Source organism: Heteronotia binoei, chromosome 1, assembly GCF_032191835.1.
Source record: "Heteronotia binoei isolate CCM8104 ecotype False Entrance Well chromosome 1, APGP_CSIRO_Hbin_v1, whole genome shotgun sequence".
Classification (NCBI taxonomy): Eukaryota; Metazoa; Chordata; class Lepidosauria; order Squamata; family Gekkonidae; genus Heteronotia; species Heteronotia binoei.
In genome coordinates this window covers 89,092,346-89,117,925 of record NC_083223.1, presented here as the reverse complement: position 1 = coordinate 89,117,925, position 25,580 = coordinate 89,092,346, and the positions used below count along the sequence as shown (strand labels likewise).

The 25,580-nt window shown below is 39.8% G+C and overlaps 1 protein-coding gene across 2 annotated transcripts in view; it reads left to right on the top strand.

Annotated features, from left to right (window-relative positions):
* MMS22L (MMS22 like, DNA repair protein) overlaps positions 1 to 25,580 on the top strand; it is a 122,266-nt gene that overhangs the window by 75,500 nt on the left and 21,186 nt on the right. For both annotated transcript variants that reach the window (XM_060237429.1, XM_060237438.1), the window contains exons 15-17: positions 18,173 to 18,360; positions 21,097 to 21,247; positions 24,475 to 24,617. In XM_060237429.1, coding sequence (XP_060093412.1) covers positions 18,173 to 18,360; positions 21,097 to 21,247; positions 24,475 to 24,617 — 482 coding nt within the window. The remainder of the gene's footprint in view (positions 1 to 18,172; positions 18,361 to 21,096; positions 21,248 to 24,474; positions 24,618 to 25,580) is intronic.

Below are 25,580 nucleotides of genomic sequence, written 5' to 3'. Positions count from 1 at the left end.
TAGATTTAGTATAGCAGCCCCAAAAGATTCATCATTCTTCATCTTTTCCTCTGGAACAATTATAGTGTCCTTAAAGGCCATTTACACACAATCCGGTCCTCTGAAAATGTTTTGTGAAAGCCAGCAAAACACACATATACCCCTATCTTTGTGAGTATACCTGAGGAACAGTTAGGTGTTATTGGGGAAATATTAGCAGAGAGGCTGGTAACTAACTTCCCCCTGAAGGCTATAAGAGCTTCACAAGCAAAATGCTGTGGGCCATCTAGTGATGAGAAATCAAGTTTTTAAAAAGCCTCTTTCCACTCATGGCTTTCATCAGCAAGCGAGGAGAGAGGTAATTTCCCCCAATTTCTCCTTGGGTGCTTTCACACATTCTAAATAATGTAGCTACAAGTGGATTTTAGCATTTCACACAGTAAAATCCAGTTGCAGAGTGCTCTGATTGAAAGTACATTATTTAGCATGTGTGCAAGTGCTAGTTTCTGCAGCCTCCCATCCTGTGGTACATCTTGCTTGTGTGAGGTTCTCTACCAGAGAGAAGTTGATCAGGGTTAGTGAAGAAGGGTTTCTTATGCCAAAATCTATTGCTAGATACAACCCAATACTTGCCAAAATGCTCATATATATATATATTTAAATCATTTCAAAACTTATGAACATATGAAGCTGCCTTATACTGAATCAGACCCTTGGTCCATCAAAGTCAGTATTGTCTACTGAGACTGGCAGTGGCTCTCCAGGGTCTCAAGCTGAGGTTTTTCACACCTATTTGCCTGGACCCTTTTTTGGAGATGCCAGGGATTGAACCTGGGACCTTCTGCTTACCAAGCAGATGCTCTACCACTGAGCCACCGTCCCTCAACTTGAACTAGAGATTCTTTCCCCCTATACTAAAGGAAGGAAAGGATTCTTATACTTGGTTTCATTATTTTTTTAAAAATAAAAATCTTTCTGAAAACTTTTGATTGTGTGCATTATGAATACAGAAAAATGAAATTGAAGAATTCCGCTTTGAGTTACATTGTCAGGTCTGGGTTTGAAAAAAGGCTTGGTAGGATATAAAATGGGACATAAAATAGAATCTTTCCATCATGATCAGTTGTTCTAAAATGGTTTTGCCATACTGTATTGCTATGTAGTACTGAACCTCTGGAACTTTTAATGATTTCAGCCACCCATAGAAAGGATGGGTGATTGAGAGCCCAATTGTTACTGCTTTAGTAAAGGTTCCTTTATAAACAGGAGCATTTCTGAAAAGTCCTTAGTAGCTCTATATCCATGTAAATTAACACTGTAAATTGTGCAGCTAGTGGGCTGGGATGGGGGGGAGAGAGGAAGAATTAAAATAATTCCAATAAATGGTTTAATTTATGCCTCAGCAGTTAAGCATGCTCCTGGTTAACAGAAATACCCTTCGGCTACACAGGATTTTGGAGGGTTGTAGGGCACTCATTTGCACATAAATAGCCATTAACTGATAAATTCCCAGAGGTCTCCTGTTGCATGCTAGTGGTTTTGACCTACTTAGCTAGCTTAAATTTGTTTTACAGAATTATTATAATTCCATCCTTGGCACTTAAACTTTGTGATTAATGCATGCCTCACAATACAATTAAAGTATAATTACACAGAATTTACAGTTTGCTATCATGGTGTTATTGTTATTACAAAAGAGCTGGGTTTGGCAAATATTAGAAGAATTAGGGTTCTGATACCCATCACTTAGCAGTTATTAAGTGATTATGTTAAATGGGGGACCCCTTTACATCTGAAGAATGAGTAGGAAAGAGGTGAAATATTAACACATCAGAAGACCTTAAAGTGATTGTCCAGGACCTGTAAAGTCATTTTTTTTATTAGGCATCCATAACTGATAGGAAGTTTCTTAGTCTTCATGTGGGTGGGGGAATGCCATTTTATTTTCTAGCTTTTACATACTTTCAGCAGATTTAGAAACTGAGGGTTTTGCTATAATTATCATAAATAATGTTTGTTTAGAACAATATGAAATGAAAATGTGAAATGAAAACCTAGAATAGTAACTTATCCAAACACTGAGCTAGAATTAGTAACTGGAAACACACATCAGCCCTGAATTGATCCTAATGTGGATCTGCTCAGGCAAGCAATCCGTCCTCCATACTGGATCAGGTTGAGGATCAATCTAAATTCTGCCAGCTGCATTCAATCCAAGTATGCCAGATTAATGGACAAAGATTAATGAGTAAGGCACGTCTGCTGTAGCCATCTACTGCAGGTCAGTGCTGATTTGCAACGTCTGTAATGTGCATCTGACATGACCCCTCTGTACTGTAACATACATTGACCTGGTTGGTATGCCCCGGCAACATATGGAAATTGGTATAGAAATGATGTACCATTATGTTTAGAACTGTACCACAGGTATACCTTTCAATTTCCAATGCTGAAAGAAACAAACAAAGGGGGAAAAGGATTATATTTCCCCCTTGCTTTGTTTGAACAGCTACTGTTGAATTGTACAGGCAGCAATGCTGTTTTATCCTGGCATACCCCTATCATGTGGCTAGGCCTCGAGTCTTGTTGAAATTATCAATGAGTGGGGTTGGATTTTTTTTCTTGCTGATTATCATGTTAGAAATTGAGTTCACCCAATGAAACTGATTGGCAGTAGTTTTAGGATAGATGGAAGACTGTCCTTTATACAATGTATACATAGCTGACAATATTTGCTTAGATGGCATTAAAAAGGATTAAGACAAATTAATCAAATGTTTATGAACAGCTTTTAGAGATGCTAGCTAAATGAGCTGTTCCATTCAAAAGCAGTTTGTCTCTGAACACTAGACAGACTGTCCACAGACGGTGGAGAAGAGCTGTTATTTTCACATCCTGCATGTTTCCTTAAAATACCTGGCTGGCTGCGGTTGAAAGAAGAGTATGTAACTAGATAGACCCCTTATGCAGCGGGAAAGGTCTTATACCCCCATATAAGGTAATGAAAACACCATACTTTTCTTTAGAAACATCTATTGTTCTAAATGTTTTTCCAGCTTCCAAATAATCAAATTAACTTTAAAATGATTTTTTAAATTAATCCTGTTTTATTTTAAAAATATTTGTGATTTTTTCCTGTTCACTTAAGCATCTGGACCCTGAAGGAAAGCTGCAATTACTTATGTGGCCATTTGTGGTTACTCTTAGTGATACTGGAGTGCTGCATGGACAATGGCACTGAGAGGACTGCTCAGTCCAAGATAGAGAGTCACATTTGAGTTTGCCACTCTTTGTCTGAACCTGGGTGTGAAGACTCTCAATAAACTTTGGATTTGGTGCTGTGCTAGGCCACAGCTTGAGAAACCCTAGGCGCAAGATCACCATGCCACCTAGAAATTTTATTGTGGTGCTTAGTATTGTGTGTGTGTGGTAGGAATAGATAGAAATGTGGTCAGACAAACTCCTGAAAGCTGGACCTTGAGTCTGGCTCCTAGATGTTAAATCTGGTTTCTAGAGCCAAAGAAAATTTGTCAAGACCTATATTGGGCCAAGTTATTAAGGAATAAAATCTCTTTAACATATGTTTGATTTGGCGCTTTTGATCAAGTCAGCCAGATGATTCTGACATGGTCCTATCTCAAATATGTATTCTAAAGACATATTTGTGATCCAAGTTCATAATTCTTTACAAAACCTTCTCCTTCGTCAAATTCCCATGGATAACTATTGCCAGCTTTGGCAGGGGTATACATATTCTGGTGTACCATTCACCTAGCTCACTGATAGATGTTCTGCCTGAGCTTGTGAATGTGGTATCTTGCCTGGTACTCCTGCAGAGGCTGCCTTACTGGGTCATATTAAGGACTCTTTGGTCACCCTTATTTATTTTATTTCTTTAGTTTTCTATCCCACCCTCTCCATAAGCAGACTCAGGGCTGCTAACAGTGTGAGGAAAAACCCCGTTACAGAACATCGTAATCTCCAGCTTGGTTGCCAGAGCACCTGGAGAAGTGACTCGCACACGTCTGGCCAGAGAGTGTGAGTAAACCTATACAGGGGCAAAAGGGACTTATGCAATACAAGCAGCCATAACTCTACAAAGGCACTCAAGACCAGTACAAGAGTGTCCACCAGGAGAACGGAAGACTTCCCGTTGTACCGTATTGACGTCTATCCAAGCCATGGAACGGAGGAAACTGCGCCGAAAGGAGCTATCCAGGCGAATGGTTTTGAAGCACTGACCATGGAATCCACCGTGGAGGGCTAACACCACACGCAGCCATTTTCCTACCAGGCTTGACTCCATTCCAGCGAAGCAAACGGCTCACATACACACCAGATGTCACCCGTGCCTGCAAGCAACCTACCCACCCCAGGAGTGGTTAATCGTCCAACCTCCACTTTCGAGTATTTTATCTTGTATGGAAGCCTATATTTGTCTAGAATAAATTTTAATTGTTTTACTTAATTAGAGTACCTAATATTTTTAAGCATTACTTTCTGAACGTGGAATCCTGTATACACAGGTAAAAGAGCCTGACTAAGCCAGGTGCCCACCTGACAATTCCCCAACCTCGTTTTGAGGGCATTTTGGCTTACAACAGTCAGTCAAAACACAATTTAAAATTACAATTTAAAACAATAAAAATTAACAATTAGCAATTAAAATACATTTCATGGTGCTACTCAAAGTTCAGTATCGGTGGAATCATAACTTTCTTCTGACAGTGATCTTGTGGATATAATGCCTCATAAATGATGTCGCTCAGCAGTGTAGAGTGGCAGTCCTGTTAGATATTAAAGGCCTGTCGAAACAATTCAGTTTTACAGGCCCTGCAGAATTGGGAGAGATCCTGCAGGGCCCATGTCCTCTGGGAAGGCATTCCACAGTGTTGGTGCTGCCACTGAGAAGGCCTTAGCTTGCGTGGAGCACAGTCTGCCCTCCCTTGGTCTGGGAATAGATAACAGATTTTGTGTTCCTGAGCACAGTGCTCTCTGGGGAACATATGGAGAAAGGCAGTCCTGCAGATAGGTGGACCCTGAAAAGTCTCTCACTGGATTTGTTGTTTCATACCAAGCAAGTATCTGGTGGTCTGTAAGCAATGTTCCCTCTAATTCCCTCTTTCCTCCCCTCCCCCAGCAGACTATAACTGTTGTAATCTTAAATTGGGCAATGGACAGTGCAAGACCTTATACGATTTCGGATTGTTGCTGAGCGGAACTTCCTGTGTTAATGAACGGCCACTCACATGCACAGCTTAGAGAGAAAATTCGTAGTGAAGCAGTTAAATATGCAGTCTGTGCCAGTGAGTCTGGTTTGTATCTTGTTTGGTGATATAAGCTATTGTTTTAACATGTTGCAACTAGAATTGCAGTTTTACTAGTAAGCTTTCTTATGTCCTTTGTTAAAGAGCAAAGTAGATAAAACTTCCTGTGCTTTCTAAATGATAAGGGGATACAATTAATGACGGAGGCCACACTTTGCATGTAGAATATCCCAGGTTCAGTCCCTAGCATATCTAGTTAAAGGATCTCTTAATGCAGTTGTTGGCAAGATATTTTTCTGCTTGAGATCCTGGAGAGCAGCAGCCAGTCAGAGCTTATCACTGATCTTCTACCTATGGGTTGGTACCTTATGGTGGGTTGCAGAGCCCTACTGCTGTGTCATCAATCCTGTAAAACAGCCATTTGGGGGGAAGGCCCTGTTACCAGTACGCTTGCGTAGGGTGCCACACCTCCTGCCTCCCTTTGCATGCACTCTGAACAAAACTGTAGAACAGCAAGGCCAAGCTGATCAGCAATGGGGGGGGGATTCCTTTTTTGTTCCACCCATCAACAGAGCCTGGCTCATCCACCTGCTCTGCCAGTCAGTCATTCCATGTTTGTGCAAAAGCTGTCCTTTTGTTTTCTCTCTCTTTCCTCTGGCCTACCTACCTCAGCCGCCATTTGCTTCCCCTCCGTACCAACTAAGGTCATTAATTTATCTCATCCTCTTCCTTTTGCATACTTCTAGTTCTCTGGGTCCCATGCTACTGCCCTGAGGTTTAAAGGTGGTTCATTGGGTTGGGAAACAAGCCCACTCAAGACAATAGCACTAAGCTAGGTGGACCACTAGTGTAGACTCACTATAATGCACCCTCATGTATTCATGACCTGAAGTAGTCTTCTGAGTCATACTACATGTGAAGCAGAAATTGACTGTTGCATGAATCACTCTAATTCCATGGCTTCAGTATTTGCAAGCACTGTGGGACTAGGGAGATTCTGGGTGGGGGAAGTCATAATTGTAGCTACCTTAATACCTGGGGAACTGCTGGAGAAATGGGACGGTTTTCTGATGTGCAACCAAGCTACATTTTGTTTCCCTTTGTCAAAACATGGCATTTATACGCCTGTGTTTTCCATGATAGTTTATTGATTCTCTGAAGCTAGTAGTTTTAGTGACTGATGTTCCCTTTTGGAACTGCATTAGTCCTTATTGTCTGGGACAATGGTGACATGGTTACTGCGCTGTCAGAAACCTACCATATATGTAGTGCGCCATTGTACATGCAAATACAGTATTTAATTTTTATCCTAAATTACAGCATCACCAGACATAGGAATGGTCAAGAAATAAAATGAGGTTTTCCAGACTGGTTTAGAACACCTGTCCCTATATAAAGCAGTTACCCCACAACAATAAGATTACTAATGAATTCAGGAATCTGTTGATTTCTCTGTCTCTGTGCAGATTATATGCAGACTTGCTTCAAGGAGAGGCATTTATGAAATGTTTGCCGCATCCGGCAAGCACTGCTGCTGTAATACAGCTGCTTTCTCAGTGGTTTCCGTTGATCCTGTCGAGTGAAAGGACAGGAGGATCAGCTCAGGTCTAAATGAGATTACAGCTGGTTCCGCAGCTTATCTGGTCTAATGCCAACTAGTGTGGCTTTGCACATCCTAAGGGGTTTACAACAGAAACTGTTTATTGAGTATCATCGGTTTACTCAACACAAGCAGGCTAATCCTTCCAGCCTCAGCGTGTTGTAGGATTGTGTGTGAGCCAGACCAAAAGCTGGTACAGCCAGGGCCTCCAGAGCCCTTTGTCTCGCTTTGTATTGATTCCCCTCCCTTTTTTTTCATTGCATTAAAGCTAGTAAAAATAAAATCGATAACCAGCCTTATTTGTAAACAAGAGGTTAATCTGACCCAAAAAACTTACAGAAGCACCCATTAACCCTAGAAGAGACGGCAGCCTTTCTTTGCATTTCCAGGCAAGACTGTTCCCCCTCCCATACTTCATATTTTTGCTTAATTTTGAGAAACAAGAAAAACTGCATAAATATTTGAGAGTTGGCTACCTGCAGTCCCTTCACACATACACAAAAAGCTACTGTTGTTCATTTAAAATACTACAAACAGTTGTTTTAGTAAAGAAGTTTCAATTTAGACTGTCACGTCTCAAAAAAACATTTCTAGCATTGTGGATCTTGATGCTCTGCTAGTTCCCCCATCCCTGCTCGGTTAATACATAATTATTGTATTTTTAATTTGATCCAAGCTTGACAGCTCAAATAAAAATGACAATTCAGGATAAAATACTGCTAGCATCTAGAGTAGGTGGTCCTCTCCTAGTTGGTGTGTTAGGTGTAGCCTAAAGCCTTCTCCTACATGAGTTTTCCCAGAGTGATGTTGCATTGGTGCTAAGGAGTACACAGAAGGGCAGGACTTTGGGTTATGGAGGTAATCCTGCTCCCCTTCTCCAATCCCAGACAAGTTGGTTGCATATATAGTGCTTGTGCACTGAACACAAACTTATGTTCCTAGACGTGCTGATGAAGGAGTCTGCTGCCAAAAGATGAACCCCATCTTTACACAGCAAAGACCCAACTCTGTAAGCAGCCAAATCAACGGCAAAGCTTTTCTTAGATAGTGTGTGGGGGGTGGGGGGGAAATCACATGTTTGAACTGCTTTCCCACGGTAAATTAATGCCTGCATGAGTGTTTACGTGGGAGAAGAACATCTTGCACTCTGGGGGAGGAATACCCCTTCAGCATTTCAAAGCTAGAAAAAATTATTCTCTGCTTGGCAGAGCCTGCACATGAGCAGTCCCAATGCACAGAAGACTGAACTTGCATTTTAAGGAAAACTGATCAGAACAAGTTTTCTGTTTACATGCTGTTTTTCTGTGTGCAAAGGACAGAAGCCTCCAGTCATGTAGTTGCTCACCATGTAGTACAGTCCATTACTTGGTTCTTCTGAATGTATAAACGTAAGTGAAGCTGACAACATTTCTGCCCCACTGTATCTGGGATAGCTGAATTCCTTTCCTTCTGCTCTGGTGAGTTGGGAACAAAGGTCAAGTAACAGTCTGTCAAGATTTTGGGCTGCTCAGGAGAAAGGCTCATAGTTGTGTGTGTGTAAGATCCAGGTGGGGTAGCTGTGAAGTATTAGAACAAAGTTAGAGTCCAGTGGCACCTTTAAGACCAACAGAGTTTTATTTGGGGCATGAGCTTTCATGTGCATGCACATTTCAGATATAATGAAATGAAAGAAAACCATTCAAACTTAAAGACAGGGGCTGAACAGCAAATTAGTATATAATACGATGAAGTCATTTTAAGAATGTAGAGACAAAACAGGAATAACAAGTCAGGTGTATAGGGTCAACAGTTGCATTAATTTAATTAAGGAGGAACAACAGTGATGCAATAAGTATATAAATAGTGAAGCAATAAATATATTTGGCCTACCCCCCCCCCTTTCTATTCTAGTATTGTAGGATCTGATAGACCTGGACCAATAGGCCATGCCTGTTGAGGCCGAATCTTAATAGGTTAATGTTGTTTAGTCTGTAATTTTAGCTTTTATATAATTTTAATCTGGTTTTAACTGTTTGATTGTCTGACTTTTTGATGTAACCTGCCCTGAGACTCCACTGCAATACCGCATTTGTCTTCTCTCAAGCATAAAGGTAACAAACAGCATTTTTTTTGTTGGGGTGGGGTACAGTGATGCATATGGAAATCTGTTTCAGTTTTCATTGCATTATATTACAATCACTATATATTGTTCTAAATACTATACCAATATATTGTTCTGTAGAGGTGTTACGTCAGAAAAATATATTCCTATATATTAAATTGCATTACAAATATGAAGATGATGATGATATTATTATTCAGCAGTTTCCCTTTCCATTCTATTCCTGAAGTTCCTTTGCAATAAAACAGCTACTTTAAGGTCACCCATTGAATGTTCTGGGAGGTTGAAGTGTTATTCTGCACGTTTCTCAGTCTTGTGGTTCCTTATATCATATTTGTGTCTGTTTATCCTTTGGTGTAGGGTTTGTCCTGTTTGCCCTATGTAGAGAACCGGAGGGCATTGTTAGTATTTAATGGCATATGCAGTATTAGAAGATGAGCAAGTGAATGAGCCTGAGAAGGTGTAGTTGATGTTGTTAGGTCCAGTGATGATATGGTGTATGTGGCAGCAAAGTTGGCATCTGGGTTTATTGCAAGCTCTGGTACTAGTGTTCTGTTGGGGGATTTCTATTGTACCCCCAATCATTTAAAACACCAAAATCAAAACCTACAGTTACCAAAATTGCCTGCAGTTATCAGAAGGCTAATATATACTCACTAATAAGTTTTAAGACCTTGTAGATAAACTTTATCTGACTCCATGTCTTTAGAGAAGCAAACAGTTTATTAGACTCCAAGTTTCTCTTTAGATAGAAGACAAACAGTTTAGATACCATTAGTACATTTCAATTTCTCCTTTAGACAGAAGGCTTCAGATATATGGATAGAAAGGCAGAACAGAAAACAGTTTGCACAGTTAGCGCATAAAGCATAAAATACAATAAAGCAGAGAGCATACTGAAAAATCTAAGTCACAATAGGACTTAGCCCTATTACTCTACATTTTCCCAATTACAATATAAGTCCCAAATCCCATTTTATATTAGAAATCTCCAATATAAGAGTTGTTAGACTCATGACTTGACCATGAAGTCAGCCCAGAGTCTAAATCTGTTAGCTTGGCATGATGGACACAGAGAAAGCCTCTTGTGCAGATCAGCATTGAAATCAACAAAGTTAATTTCTGGGCTAGACTGTCACAGATGTCCCCTGCCTCTGATACAGTCCGCAGCTTCTGCTCAAAACCCAGGGCTTTTAAAGGCTTCAACCCATCTCTTTATCAGATCTACTGGGTCACATCTGTGCTTCAGATGTAAACAATTTTACAGCCAAATAAACAATCAGAGCTAACTCAAAACAAGCATGGCTGCCGTTGTCACTAGTTCACTTCAACCTCTCACCTACTTAGCAGCCATCTTGCTTCCTCCTCTCCATGTAAGGATATTTGCCAAATATGGAACTTCCTGCTTGAAGAGGCAGGTTGAACCTTTACCCAGTAACCCACTTAAGTCTTAGATAGTTGTTCTATGGTTCTGAAAGACTGAGACCTCTAGTAGCCAAATTTCATAACTGCAGCAAAGATTAACAGCTTAGAGCTGCTGAGAGCAATTATATTGCTGTTTGGAGAAATATGTTGCTTAATATTGCTGAAAAGCTTAGAACTCTTGTTGCCAATTTCATAAAGAGTATGTTTAAGGGTATGTTTAAGATCATAAAGAATATGTTTAAGATCATAAAGAGGGCCAACCCAAAATAAATTCCGCCACATGTTCATGTTCAAATTAGATGTTGCACTATTATGGATGAGGAGTTGTTTGAGACTGGGGGGTTATCTGTGCACAAGAAAAGGTTTGCTCCCCAGTATTTGTGAAAGAGAGTTGTCATTGTCCAGCAGAGGATATCAAGAATTCATGATACATTGAACTGTTTTGAGTTGAAAACTGTATGTGGCCACTAGTGGTGTTCTGTTATTGTCTCTTTTGCGCCTGTCTTGCAACAGGTTTCATTTATATACTTCTTTTAAAGTCTGCCTTTCTCACTGAGACTCAAAGTGAATTACAGGATATAAACAGACAACATGGGACAACCAATAAACAATGCAATAGGACTAGGATTACAGAATGCGAGAACAATGTGAACAGCTAACTAATACAGGAAGATAACCCATCTTGTCTCCTCTGGGGTCACACAGGGGCCCTCAAACCAGGCTCTTACGGTGCAACAGGATATGAAGCAAGTAGTGGCTCAGTAGTGTTAATGGTTTCTATGATCATACTGTAATTGAAGTTCGACCCTGTAGATTTATGATAGAAGGTCACTCTGTGTTACCAGAAATGCTGGGGGCCTCCTCTTTTTAATGGGGGAATTAGGTAGGCCTAAGTAGAGCATTTTAAAGCAAGGATCTTTTCTCCAATAATACAGAGGTGTGGTTTTAGAAAGAAAAACTCCAGAAAATATATATTTTATAATGTTTATTGGAAAAAATATGTAAAGGTACAATCACATACACAGAAAATACAATACAGGCAGTCAAGAAGCTAGGAAAAATAGAGGTGATCGATAGATATTTTTAGGAGTCATTGAAGAGATGATACTACCTGGCCCAGAAGTGCAGGTGTTTGTTCAGCAGGAAAATGGAGAGAAGGGCATGCACGACCAGCATGATATACCCAATAGACCCAATTACAAAGAGTAACAGGGGGCACAGACTGTATAATAGCACCCTACAGAATACATACCATAACGTGATTTTAACCCAATTTATATAGGATTTTGAGGGGTGGGGAACTTCTGGTATCTATGGAGACCTTAATGGCCATTGATGGGATTTTCCTGGACACCTGAATGGTTTCACATGTTGAAACAATAGGTAATGCTTACACAATAACGGCTAGGAGGATAGGTCATGATGAATTTAATATTTTTAATCCATTTTAGTTTCGACACTAAGGAAGGGACTCAGTGTAGAAGACAAAAATTTTGCGCAATGTAGCACACATTAACATAGAGGTAAATAGAAAGAGCTGAGCTGGAGTAATGGGCCCAGGGAGAGAGTCATTAATCAAAAGCCAAAGATTAGGTCATGAGTCAGGCTCACCTGAGAACCCCATTGTCCTTATGCATTTCATTTGGGTGGAGGAGAGGGCCAGACCAGGAGGATGTCTATGTGATAATCAGAACAAGCTCACACCATGTAGCGCTCCATTTTGAAAGGAGTATTTTCCCTTGGCCTGTTTCTGATAAGAATTCAGAGTTAGGGACCCCATCCTCTCTCTGTTGGGATGCTCCCATAGAGGCAGGCAGTGCTTCCTGGCCACGTCAGTTGTACACAAGGTATTTTTGATGTCTTCTCTTTTTTATTGTCCCTCTAACAATCTTGTGCAGCAGCTTATGTTGAGATGCAGGGACTATTCAAAGGCAACTGCAGTGGGAATTTGAACCCAGGCCCCAGTCCAACCAATATATCACACTGGCTCTAATTCTTTTTATTTTGACTTTAGTTGCAAAGTGCTTAGTTCACTACTCTGTGCAAAAGAAAATCTGAAATCGAAAAACTTAGGCCAATTTTTAGATTTTAAACTTTAGAAATGTGGATTTTATATTTACCTTTCTGGACTTGACTCCATGTGCTACTTAATAGCACCTGTTCAGTCTTTTTCCATATGCCTGACTACCAAATACATGAGTTTACAAAATACCAAAACTTGAGGTAATTCTCTGTTCAGGTATCTGAAGGCTATTCCAGGTTTCCTTATTCTGGTGGCTGAGAACAGGCAGAACATGTTTGGCTTGGATATAAATAGAATCATATTTAGTGTCATATCTCTTTAAATTCAGTGTCTGTGCTTCATAGAATCATAGAGTTGGAAGGAACCTCCAAGGTCATCAAGTCCAACCCCCTGCACAATGCAGGAAATTCTCAAATACATCACCCCACATCCCCAGTGACCCCTGCTTCATGCCCAGAAGATGGGGGGGGGGGGGGACTCCAGTATTCCTGGCCAAACTGACCTGGAGAAAAATAGCTGCCTGACCCCTGAAGTGGCAAAAAGCATTTCCCTTAGCATGTAAGAAAGGGCCATGAGAACTAAGCACTGATGCAACCCTTCTGCCTTCCTTCTCATGATCTGCCTAAGTTCACAGAATCAGCATTGTTGTCAGGTAGCCATTTAGCTTTTGTTTTAAAACCTCCAAAGGAGGAGAGCCCACCACCTCCGAAGAAAGCCTGTTCCACTGAGAAACCGCTTTAACTGCCAGGAAATTCTTCCTAATGCTTAGTTAAAAAATCGTCTGATTTAATTTCAACCCCTTGGTTCTGGTCCAACCTTCTGGGGCAACAGAAAAAAACTCTGCACCATGCTCTATATGACAGCCCTTCAGATACTTGAAGATGGTGATCATATAACTTCTGAGTCATCTCCTCTCCAGGCTAAACATACCCAGCTCCTTAAACCTTTCCTCACAGGACTTGGTCTCCAGAGCCCTCACCGTCTATGTTGCCCTCCTCTGGACATGTTCCGGTTTGTCTTAAACTGTAGTGCCCAAAACTGAACACAGTAGTCTAGCTGAGGTCTAACCAGAGCAGAGTAAAGCAATACCATCACTTCATGTGATTGCGACACTGTACTTCTGTTGATACAGCCCAAAATTGCATTTGCCTTTTTAGCTACCACATCACACTGCTGACTCATGTTCAATGTATGGTCCATTAAGAGCTCTAGATCCTTTTCACACTTACTACTACCAAGACAAGTCTCCCCAATCCTATAATGTTGAATTTGATTCTTCCAAACTAAGTGCAGAACTTTACATTTATCTCTGTACATTTAGTTATTCATTTTATTTGTTTTAGCCTTGTTTTCCAGCCTGTCTAGATCATCCTGTATCCTGTCTTTCTACTGTATTTGCTACCCCTACCAATTTAGTATGCAGATTTAATAAGCATTCCTTCTATTCCTTCATCTAAATCAAGATTTTGAAGAGAGAGAAAAAGTCCAAGGACATATCCTTGGTACTCCACTTGTCACTCCTCCATTCACAAGCACTCTTTGGGTGCAGTTTGTCAACCAGTTACAGATCCACCTGACAGTGATTTTATCTTGAGCAAAACATTCAATACATTTCCAGATATTATTTATTCACAGTTCAAAGTAAACAATATTTCAAGTGGTTTTGCAGCCAAACCACATTTTACCAATTCTTGTAAACAAGAATATTGTGTGGAACCTTATCCAAAGCCTTACTGAAATCTAGATAAACTATGTGTACAGCATTCCCCTGATCCATCAAGGTAGTAACTTTCTAAAAGAGAGAGAGAGAAGGTTAGACTGGCATAACTTGTTCTTTTTTTTAATTAATCAGATTTTTATTAACAGATTTTCAGTTTACAATAAAGAACACTGTAATCTATCAGCTCAAATAATGCAGCCTTAGTGAGCATAACTTGTTCTTGAGAAACCCATGCTGGCTCCTAGTGATCACAGCCATCTTTTCTAAATGTTCACTATGACAGACCCCTGTGGATTTCCTCTATTCAGGAAGGGTTTTCCCCCATCACTTTCCCCAGGAATAGCAGAAATGGCACTGGAAGTGTTAGTTAGAAAATAAAATAACAAAATTTATTGGACATAACTGGGTTGGAGAAGCAGACACTTTTAGGACCTTCAGGTGGATATTGTGTTTCTGCAGCACACTCACTCTCTATGGCACTCTCCAAGAGATCTCCTCTGTGACACCTCCCCAAGTGTGTCTCTCCCAGGAATATTTTTCCCCAACCACCACAATTGTTAAAACCCAATTCCCTCTTTGGAACTCTGTAGGCTTGTTCCAACCAATAGGAGAGCTGGAAAAAGCTTTCAATCAGCCACTCTTCTCTCTCTGCCCCTCTTCAAATGATTCTGCCATTCTTCACAATCAACTTTTTGTTCTAGTCTGTCACATTCCCAAATCCTTTTTGTGTAAAATACAGATTAATAACTGAATGAAGCCTTTTATCATATTGGGCCAGTTTTCAGAAGGGTTCAGTAATACTACCATCTTCACAAAGAATGTGTTGAAAACCTGAAGTTACCCTTTTCACAATGCTGATTTTCTCTTTGAGCACAACTTTCCATGCATTTCCAGTGATTATTCACAGTTCAAAGTATATAATATTTCAAGTGGTTTTGTATCCTTGCAGCTGGCCATATTCAAGTCATCGCAGGGCATTTATGTTGGCCAGACTAAACGCGTTTCCCTCCAAAGTTTTACAAGGGAGATATCAGCGAGTCCCTTTAGCCGACAGACTTTGCTCCTGTGGAGCGAATACCCCTGACTCAATCCAGCATATATTGCTTGATTGTTCTTTTTACCATAACCTCCGTAAAGATTTATTTGGCAAGCTTTCTTTTTCTCCAGATTTGACTATTCTGCCACCCTGTTATTATTTATTGAGTGATACTGAGGGGGTGGTTAGTGAGGCTGTGGCAAAATTTCTGGCTGACATCCTTAAATTTAATTCTGACCATGTTTGAATGTATCTGTAAGCTCGGTTTTATTTTGATTTTATCTCCAATGTTTAAATTTTTATATTCTGTGTATTTTTATCTGAATCTATTATGCCATTAAAGGTTTGGTATGGCAATGTGGTCATTTAAACTGAGTTTATATGCTGCTATGATGCACCCCATCCACTTCCCTCGTTCAGAGGCAAGATTTTCCCTCTGCTTCTCTGTCTGAACATTCCTGATAATGTGTTTTCTTCTCCTCTGAAAAAACTTCAGCTGTCTCACCTTGTCAGTAAGATATATTTTGGCTATTTACTCAGCTCAGGAACCTGAAGGAAGGCATAGGATTGCCCTTAAACCCTTGAAATGGCACTTGAAAAGTTTTCAAATTCAAATATAACAAAAGGTTTTATTTAATATTGGGAAAAAGGTCAGGTGAAATCAGGGATTCAAATTCAATAACCTTTATTGGCACGATTGAAATCAATGGTTGAAATTACTGAAGAAAAACTAGTGCAAGCAGACTTTTGTTCGAATATGATGAGAGATTCTTAAATTGTTCACAGTTACTCCAGTGTTTCCCCAAACACTCTAATACAACTTTATTATATAATTGCTGATGCTTTTGGTGCCCAGAAGGTCGGTACCCTCTTTCCAGTACCCAAACTCCTTCTCTTGGAACACCAGTATTCTTCTTGAGTTGTTAACTGACTTTTAAGGTCTCTACAGACAATTTCTAATCACACTAGAACAGAGATTTCTGTATTCCTCAGAGATAACTCTCCCTGTTTCACTGGGTAGGGAACCTTCTCTCTTCTAGAAGAGACTCCTTTTCGCCTGAATGGGAGTCTTTTCTACTACCCAAACTTCCTTGCCAAACTTTCTCCCAGTTCTCTGTCTGCGTTCAAACTGCTCTCAGCTAATGATGAATTCAGACTGAAGGCTGAAATCTGACTGTTAACACTAAACCTTTTTATTGTCAGGGCTGTTCTCCAACTGTCTCAAAACACATCTCTTCTCAGTTAAGTCAGGAATCTGGCTGAATAACTCAGCATGCAGCTCTCTCAAGACCTTTTTAAAAAAATTTTGCTCAACTGATGCCAACAAATCAGATTGCCCAGAACAGCCTGTCTCTCAAGTCTCAAGGGTTAATTCTTCACAGTCCCTGGTTGTTTGTACAGCACTTATAAGCCTCTTTAAAAGCGTAGTTCCACACAACTGTCTTGATGCCTGCGCAACAGACAGCATTTCCCAAAATTTACAGCAGTCAGCTGCGATTCTGAGTCACAGAGCAAATGCACATGATATTTGTGATCCAGGTCCATACTTTCACCAAGTGCACTGGGCTTTGGTAATGGCAAGCAAAATGGCCAAGGCTAGAATACTACAGATACAAGTGTGTGCACCTTTCCAATCTACCCTAGCAGGATGCCTAATACTTTTTTTCTTTTTGGTTTCTTTCAAATTTCTGTACTCCTAGTCTAATTACATTGTTTGAGGTCACATCCTATTGATTACATTGTCATAACATCATAATCTGTCTTAAATTGAAGTGAGAAAAGTGGACCATAAATAAATAAGAATGAACATATAAACCTAAAAATTGTAGGTTGTTCTGTGTATCACAACCTGTTCTCTGTACCCTGCCACCAGAAATGCCAACAGTTTGGAGTGGCTGGGGCAGATTTAAAAATAATTTTTGAGTGTATGTACTCACTACTCTAAAAACCCTTTATATATCAGTGCTTGTTATAGCCTAAAAGCAAAATCCATGTGTTGAGATGTCTGAATGTTCTTGTTATATGCCACCGTCTTATAATTACCTTGACTCTGGCTTTATACTTCTGTTTATAGAATTTAATAAAGCAAATGTAATAATACTCCCTATGCCTTAATCTGCAATCTCAATTGAGTTGACCAGGAGATAAATAGGAGCAGGAATGGTAGTGTGTTGCTACAGATCATTTTTAATAAGCATGTTATTTAGTTGATCATCCCAGAGCAGGAATGCCTCATATCCTAGTCTGGTAGACAAATTTATTAATACATCCCGCCCCTCCTCCTATCCATTTCTCTAAGAACATTGATTCCCTGCAGACACATCTCTATTGAACCTTTAGAAAGTCACAACTACCAAATTAGATTAAGTAGTAGGAATGGTACTAGCAGAATCAAAGAAAATTGAGTGTGCTATTGAATTCATGCCACATTGCCTCAGGAAGAGACTGACGTTGGGAACAATGCTAACTTCTGCCCTTATTTCTCTAGCATAGCTATGGGCATTGATGCCAAGCCTAACAGCACAAAATACAAATACTTATATCGCTTTAAAAAAAAATGTAATAAGAGTCCAAAAATAAATTTCCATGAGGAATGCATCTCACAGAAATGGACACTGTTTATTTATGTACCTGTTCCTATTGCCCTATTCCTTTGCATGCAAAATTAACAAACAGAAGATCTGTCTTTGGACTGCAAGCAGACTGACTTGTCAGTTGATAAATGTGCACATTCATTTTAGAGCTGCCTGTTCCTCATTTGGGTCTGACACATTAAGAGGTGCATAATTAATGGTTGACATTAGTAATTAACATTAACTTTTATGGTGCTTAATACGCCATCATTTATCCATCAAATAGCTGGTATGCATAAGTGTCTTTACATCACTGTTCTGGTTGTAGAAAATAATCCTTCACTTTTTGGTCTGTTTAGCTTAAAACTGTTTAGATGTACTTTGAATGAATTCATGTCCTCTCTCCACCCCCCCCCCCATGTTAATATTATTTCTTGTTTCTTCTTAGAAATGTGCACAAACAGCTAGAACAGGGTATGCCGTTAGGGAATATGGACCCAACTGTGCAGCTGTCTTCAGTGGCGAAAGAGCACCACCTTGCTGTTGCTAGAGCTCTTTGGAGAAATTTCTTTCCTTACTTGAAGAGCCAAAGAATGTTACAGATCCCTCCTTCTCAACTTGCAGATGCCGCAGCAGGTTTGTATGACACTTTTTCCAATCATTCTCTGGCCCATTTAATTGTATGCGCCTTATTTTTCTAATCCTTCTCTGGCCCGTTTAATTGTATACTCCTTATTTAGAATATCTAACTTAATTAGAAAAGAATAGTGAGATTCTGCTGGGTAAGGTCAGTGTGTCTGTATGCACATACACTCTCTCTGAAGAATTCATCTTCTTAATACAGATAGGTCTGCAGTCTGGTTGGCATCCCCCCCCCCCCCCCAGCAGATGTCATTTGCTACATTCAAAATGCAAACCATAACCTTGGACACAGCTACTGGTTGATGCTTCCTCATCTTAAACCTGATAAACGTTCTCTTTACTTAAATGAGTTTGCATGTACCTCTTCTGTTTCTAAGGTTTTCCCACCCCAGTGTTTCTTTTTTAGAACATAATATTATATAATAACTGTTCATAACTAATACTGTATTATAACTATTTCTCTCATTCTCTCTCTGTGTGTATACACACACACATTGTGAAATTGTGTTGATTTTTGTATTCTGTAATTTTACATTGTGAGACTGCCACTCAAAAATCCTAGCAGATGGAGTAACATCTTAAGTAAACTTTAAGAGTGTTGAACCTTGACTTCAGTGGAGCCTGTTTCTAGCTGAACCAGTCCTCTGTATTTTGATACAGTCATTCCTTCCATGAAATTTCTGTATAGTAATACCGCGTATTTCAATTTGACAAGGCTCACGTCAAGCTTAATAGCACACTGAATCCATTTAAATAATATTTGGAAAAGACACATTTGAATTTAAATGTATTTTGCCCCAACATGAATTAAGAACTGAGTTTATGAGCTCTCAAAGATCTGGTCAATAATGGAAATGCAGAAAGACCCTTGAACTTCAGCAATTTTGCTATAATTAAGATATAATGGTAATGGAAAGGAATGTTGTGGAAGGAACATGGTTGGCCCCCTTCTCAGGCTGGTTTTTTTACTCTACTCCCTATAAAATCCTGTAATCCTGCTTAAAAGTCCATTTTGGATTTCTTTTCTTTTTAAATTTTTAAGCAAGAAACTTGTAAACAAACTATAGGACCAACCAACATAGTTGTGTGAACAACAGTATGGAGAACATTATGAAATATGGTGGCTTATTATAAAGAACTACTTTTTAAATATAAGTTTTCATATAAGGAGTCAGCTTTGTAATAGTCAGCCAATTCACTGATATGGCTAAGAGTATACATTTTGAAGGAGGAAGTCACCTGTTCAAATCACATGTCTTCTACACAATCATTGAGTGGCTTTTGGGAAGTTAGATTTTCTCAGCTTTCTTCAATATGAGGATGCGACAATAAACTAAACAGGTTTATATTGGTATGTAGGATGAAAGGCTCATGGCAACCCAAAACCAGATAGTGTATTGTCTAGATTGGGTTTTTATGTAATTAGTAGGATTTGAATAAATATGCATGGAAAATAAGTTTTGAATTACGTGTGCAGGGAAAATCAAATCAAAACAACTACAAAAAATGCAACTTCTTGTAGTGATTAAGAACATAAGAACAGCCCTGCTGGATCAGACTAACAGTCCATCTGGGCCACATTTGGGATTCAACAGACAAATGGCTGAGAAACAGGTGTGGGGCAGAAAACACAGTGGCCAATCAGTTCCCCTGGACTGCCAACAACAGGGCATAGAGTCTGAGACTTTCCCTTGATGTTGCTTCCTGGCTCTGGGATTCAGAGGATTAGTGCCTCTGAATGTGGAAGTTCACCTCAGTCACCATGGCTAGTAGCCGGTTTGGTGTAGCGGTTAAGTGTGCGGACTCTTATCTGGGAGAACCGGGTTTGATTCCCCACTCCTCCACTTGCACCTGCTGGAATGGCCTTGGGTCAGCCATAGCTCTGGCAGAGGTTGTCCTTGAAAGGGCAGCTGCTGTGAGAGCCCTCTCCAGCCCCACCCACCTCACAGGGTGTCTGTTGTGGGGGAGGAAGGTAAAGGAGATTGTGAGCTGCTCTGAGACTCTTTGGAGTGGAGGGCGGGATATAAATCCAATATCTTCTTCTTCTTCTTCTAGTAGTCATTGGTAGACTTATCCTCCATGAATCTTCTCTAATCCCCCTTTAAAGCCGTTTATTACTGTGGCAGTGAATTCCACATTTTGATCGCTCTCTGTTGTTAAGTAATACTTCCTTTTGTCTGTCCTGAACCCTCAAGTTCTGGTATTTTGGGAGAGATAGACATTTTTTTCTTTGTCAGCTCTCTTCACTCCATTCATAATTGTATAAACCTCTGTCATGCCCTTCCTTGTTTGTCTCTTTTTGAAAGTCACAAGCGTTTCCTCATAGGGGAGGTGCCTCAGCACCCTAATCATCTCGGTTGCCCTCCTCTGTACTTTTTCCAGCTCTGCAGTGTCCTTTTTGAGATACAGTGACCAGAACTATACACATTTCATGGGGGTTGGACTAGATGACCCTGGAAGTCCCTTCCATCTCTATGATTCTGTGAAATCATAGGCCACACTTTAGATCTGTAGAGTTGTCAGAGTAGGATCTGGGGAGACCCAAGTTTGAATCCCAACTCTGCCATGGAAACTCACTGCATTACTTTCTCTCAGCCTAACCTAGCTCACAGGGTGGTTGTTAGGATAAAGGGCAGAGGAGAAAACCAATGTTGTAAGCTGATTTGGGGGAGAAATACAGAGTGTATAATAATAATTCCTATTCTCCTCACCATCATTTTTTTAAATTAGGTTTTACTTTGCTGGCTTTAGATTTGCCCAGCTCATGTACAACAGATCTTCAGCCCCAACCAGTTTTAGCAATGATGCAGTTGTTTGGATGGGATGATATGGTTTGCCCTGAGCTTGTATCAAGATTCCTAAGTCACCTTATACAAAACAGGTAAGCTATATACAGTCTTATTTAAATTTTAAGAATTGTTTAGCTTTAAGGTATTTTCTGATGTTGTCTGTGTTCTTTTGTTTATCTATTATAATTTGCAAGCTGTGATTTTACATTGTACATTACCTTGCATGGTAGGTTGGAAAGGGAACTCTGAAAGCGGAAAGTGCTTTCCAGGATTCACATAAGACCTTATGGAATATGCTTACTTTAGCACAGTGGTATTCTCTCCTGCTTTCCTCAGGGGGCTGACACACACACTCTGTAGTTAAGAAATGTATGATAGTTTACACTTTGACATGGTTAGACCACCATTCATGAAACACAACATAAACTCTCTTCTTTCCCATTTTATTGATATTGAGGCTTGCAACAGGTCTCAACATACACATTTTAAAATGAATAAATAGATGTGGCTCCTAAAAATCATGGCTTCTGTTCATGGATGTAAGCATTACATCTCCTGATATGTCCTCCGTACGTGACCCAAACAGCTACTCTTTGAGGATCAAGGGATCCTCATGAATGTGGCATGGGAGTGGCATTCCATGTCAAGAGGGAAACTTTAGATGCCCCCTTGGTTTAGTGGCAGTGCTTTCTACTCATACTTGGACATCATTAGATTCAATCCATTGTACTTAGCATTGTATAAATGAGTTGAGAAACATGTATAAGGAAAATGACTTAATTTTTTTCTGGCTAGTTCTCTCTGATGTTGCAGTGAATAATACAACAGTGAATAATACTTCTGCAATTGTGGGATCTTGGTAAATCTCTAGGAGAGCTTATAATACATTTTTTAAAATGACATAAAATAAAAATAATCTGGACAGGCATCAGTCAGGCACACTTTAAGTTTAGAGCATACTGCCTGAGGATAGGAGGTTAAACTAAATGACCTACAAGAAGCTTTCCAACTCTCGGGCTCTGTAAGCAATTTAACTGAATCTGTGGTAGAAGGCACAGAGCATACATTTAGGAAGATGTCCAGAATCATTGAAATCAATGGGAATTCTGTCATTGACATCAGTGTCCTGTAGTTTGCAGTCATAATTTATAATTTTTCAAGTGCAACCACATTCTTGTCTCTCATATTTCATTCTATTTGCTATCTTGCTAGATCTTTAACTTGCTGTGTTGTTTTATTTAAAACGGGATCTAAGTTTGCAACTAATATAAATTATCTAGCAATCATCTATAGAACTTAAGATCATTTAGTTAGTTAAATTGGGCTACATTCCCACCAGTACTTTCTCTACACTGTAAACAGGAATAAGAAAAAAAGAAAGACCATGAAAGATTATTTTTGTCACTAAATGCAAGCAAAAGTTCTTTATCCAGAAGGGTGCACATATGCTAAGAAAGATTATGACATTTTAGTACAATGAATTCTCTAACCTATGAATATATGAAACACCCTGTCAAACTAAATGCAGAACTTATATTGAACAAGTATCAGCATTGTGTTCTTTGTGTGCTTGTTCTTGTTGCATCTGTATATTCTTCCATACGGTTTTGCACCATGATCTTTCCTGTGCTTGGATGCAGTAAAGATGTGCAGGACAATCCCCATATGTTTCATTCTCTCCTTCACATGGCCATGAAATGTGGGCAAGCATGGAACTTCTGTGGACATACATCCACAGGACATTCTGTGGACATACATCCTTGTCTGGCCTCTGTTTCCAAGGTTCTTCAGATCTACTCTATCATGAAGAACTGAGCCTTTTCTGTTACTTCTGGTAGCTTTTCCAAATCATAAGTTAAAATACTAAGTTTACTTTTTGCCTTTTGATTTAAGTGGAAGTAATGGACACACACAGGTTTATCAATGAGGTTTAATGCCAATAAAGGCTAACGATTGACCAGTGAGGAAGAGTGTTTACATGCAATTAGTATTTAGACGAAAGAGACTGAAGATTTATATCCCGCCCTTCTCTCTGAATTAGAGTCTCAGAGTAGCTTACAAACTCCTTTATCTCCTTCCCCCACAACAGACACCCTGTAAGGTGGGTGGTGCTGAGAGAGCTCTCCCAGAAGCTGCCCTTTCAGGGACAACTCCTTCGAGAGCTATGCTAAACCAAGGCCGTTCCAGCAGCTGCAAGTGGAAGAGTGGGGAATCAAACCCGGTTATCCCAGATAAGAGTCTGTGCACTTAACCACTACACCAAACTGGCTTTCATATGGGTATTTATCATATGCTTCTGACATGTATCTTAAATAGCAAGAGGACTATTTCTGTTTTCTGTAGCTTATTTGGTTTAAGTTAGAGAGCTAAGGGAAATTCCTGAATGGAGGTGAGCACTCTTCTGACCTTCCAGCACTTTAGCAACCATAAATCCTGTGAGATACTGCCTCCAGACTTTTCTGTGAACTTTTATGTCACAAGGTATGCCTGTTTGTTTTCTTATTCTTCTCACATGCAGAGAACTTCTAGACCAGGGGTGGCCAAACTGTGGCTTGGGAGCCACACGTGGCTCTTCCACATATATTGTGTGGCTCTCAAAGCCCCCACTGCCCTGTTAGCCAGCTTGGAGAAGGCATATCTCTCTTTAAATCATTTCGCCAAGCCAGCATGTGGCTTGGAGAATGCATTTAAAATTTTCTTTCCACCTCTCCCTCTCCTTCCCTTCCTCCCTCCCTCCCTTGCAGCTGTCAAACATCTGACTTTATTCTATGTGGCTTTTACGTTAAGCGAGTCTGGCCACTGCTGTCCTATACGGTTTCAGCTGTCTTGGAGGTCAAATTAGTTGCATACATATTAGGCAGGAAGTGAGAAAAAGCTGGCTGATTGTGGCAGTGCTTGGCTGTACTATCAGCCAGTGTGAGAATCAGCATAGTGTAGTGGTTAGTATTGGATTAGGATCAAACCCTAGTTTTAATTCCCTTTCTGACGTGGGAGCTTGCTGGGTGACTATGGGCTAGATATATACTCTTAGCATAACATGCCTCACATGGTAGTTGTAAGGATAAAATGAAGAGTGAGAACAATGTAAGCTGATTTGGATCCCCACTGGGGAGAAAAATAGTATCTAAATTGAATATATTCTGCAGACCATTTTGAACAAAGGGCATTGTGTTCTGTGTCACCATGGGTCCAGAACATGAACCAGAAAATGGCAAGGGAGCAGTTGCATATAAAAAATTAAACACAAGAATGCAAATCACAAGGGAAGCCTTTTTAAAATTTACATATTTTGCTTTAAAACAATATTTCATTCTTGCAGTGCATTATATGAAGCACTTACCAGTGTGGGTCATACGTCCTACCAAGCATGGATGGTACGGTCATGGTTTCGATGTACTTTGCAAATGTTTATCAGTCAGCCTGCTGATTCTTTGGCCAGGGCAAACACTGACCAAACAGCTTGTAAGTATGTTTATTTAACAATTGTCAATGGCAATGATGAAAAATAACCCCACTTTCAACTACATGCAAAATGTTCTTGTATTTTTTTTTCCTTTTCCTTCTGCATAATTACCAGTTTTGTGTCTTTATTCTGGTTCTTCCTTTATGTTAATATCTAGTCTGTAATTGATTAATTGCCTTCTATTTTCAGGGAAGTGCTTGTGTTTTTTGAAGTGAAGAACAAAAATGTTACCAAGCTATATTTCTGAAGGGGGGGAAACCTGTTCTTGTATAGAGTTAGAGTCTGAGTTAAATAAGGCTAATTCAGTTCCACAAACAAAGGGGAAATCAGTTTTTACTCTTAGAAAAATTATATTTTGTTGTTGTTTTAATTTGTACATACAGAAAGTAAGGGAGCGGAATCCAAGAAAGGAGATCAGGAAAGATAATAGAAATAATCAGCTTTTAGCTAGAAGAGGCAGGTTCTGTGAACTGTAGGGTTAGTGTAGTGATGCAATTAAGAGTATTAGCATGGGGCTGTGGAAGAATCACCACACCTCAGTCATAAAACCTTTACTGATGAACCTGTGCCCTCTCAACCTAACTTGAAGGGTAGCTATGAAATAAAATGGAGGAGGAGCATGATAAAAGGGGCTTCCATTTTCATGAAAGACAATAAGCTCTTGTGCACTGTGGTGGGATCAAGCCCTAAAATACCCAGTTTCTCTAATTATATATCTAATTCTCAACCTAGCCCCCATGCAGATAGGGAAAAAAAATGCGGAGCATGGAGTCAGGTTCATGTAGGGGTTATTATTCTGCAGACCTTGAAGACTCCACAGGTTTGCAGAAAAAGGTGAAAAGTAAAATATAATGGAGGGTTGAATCTCTCCTCAAAGAGAGGAAGGTTGTCTGCACTTTTGCAGTTGTAAGGAAACATCCTCCTGGACCAGAAGTACGTAGAGTGGGAGGACCTGCCACCTC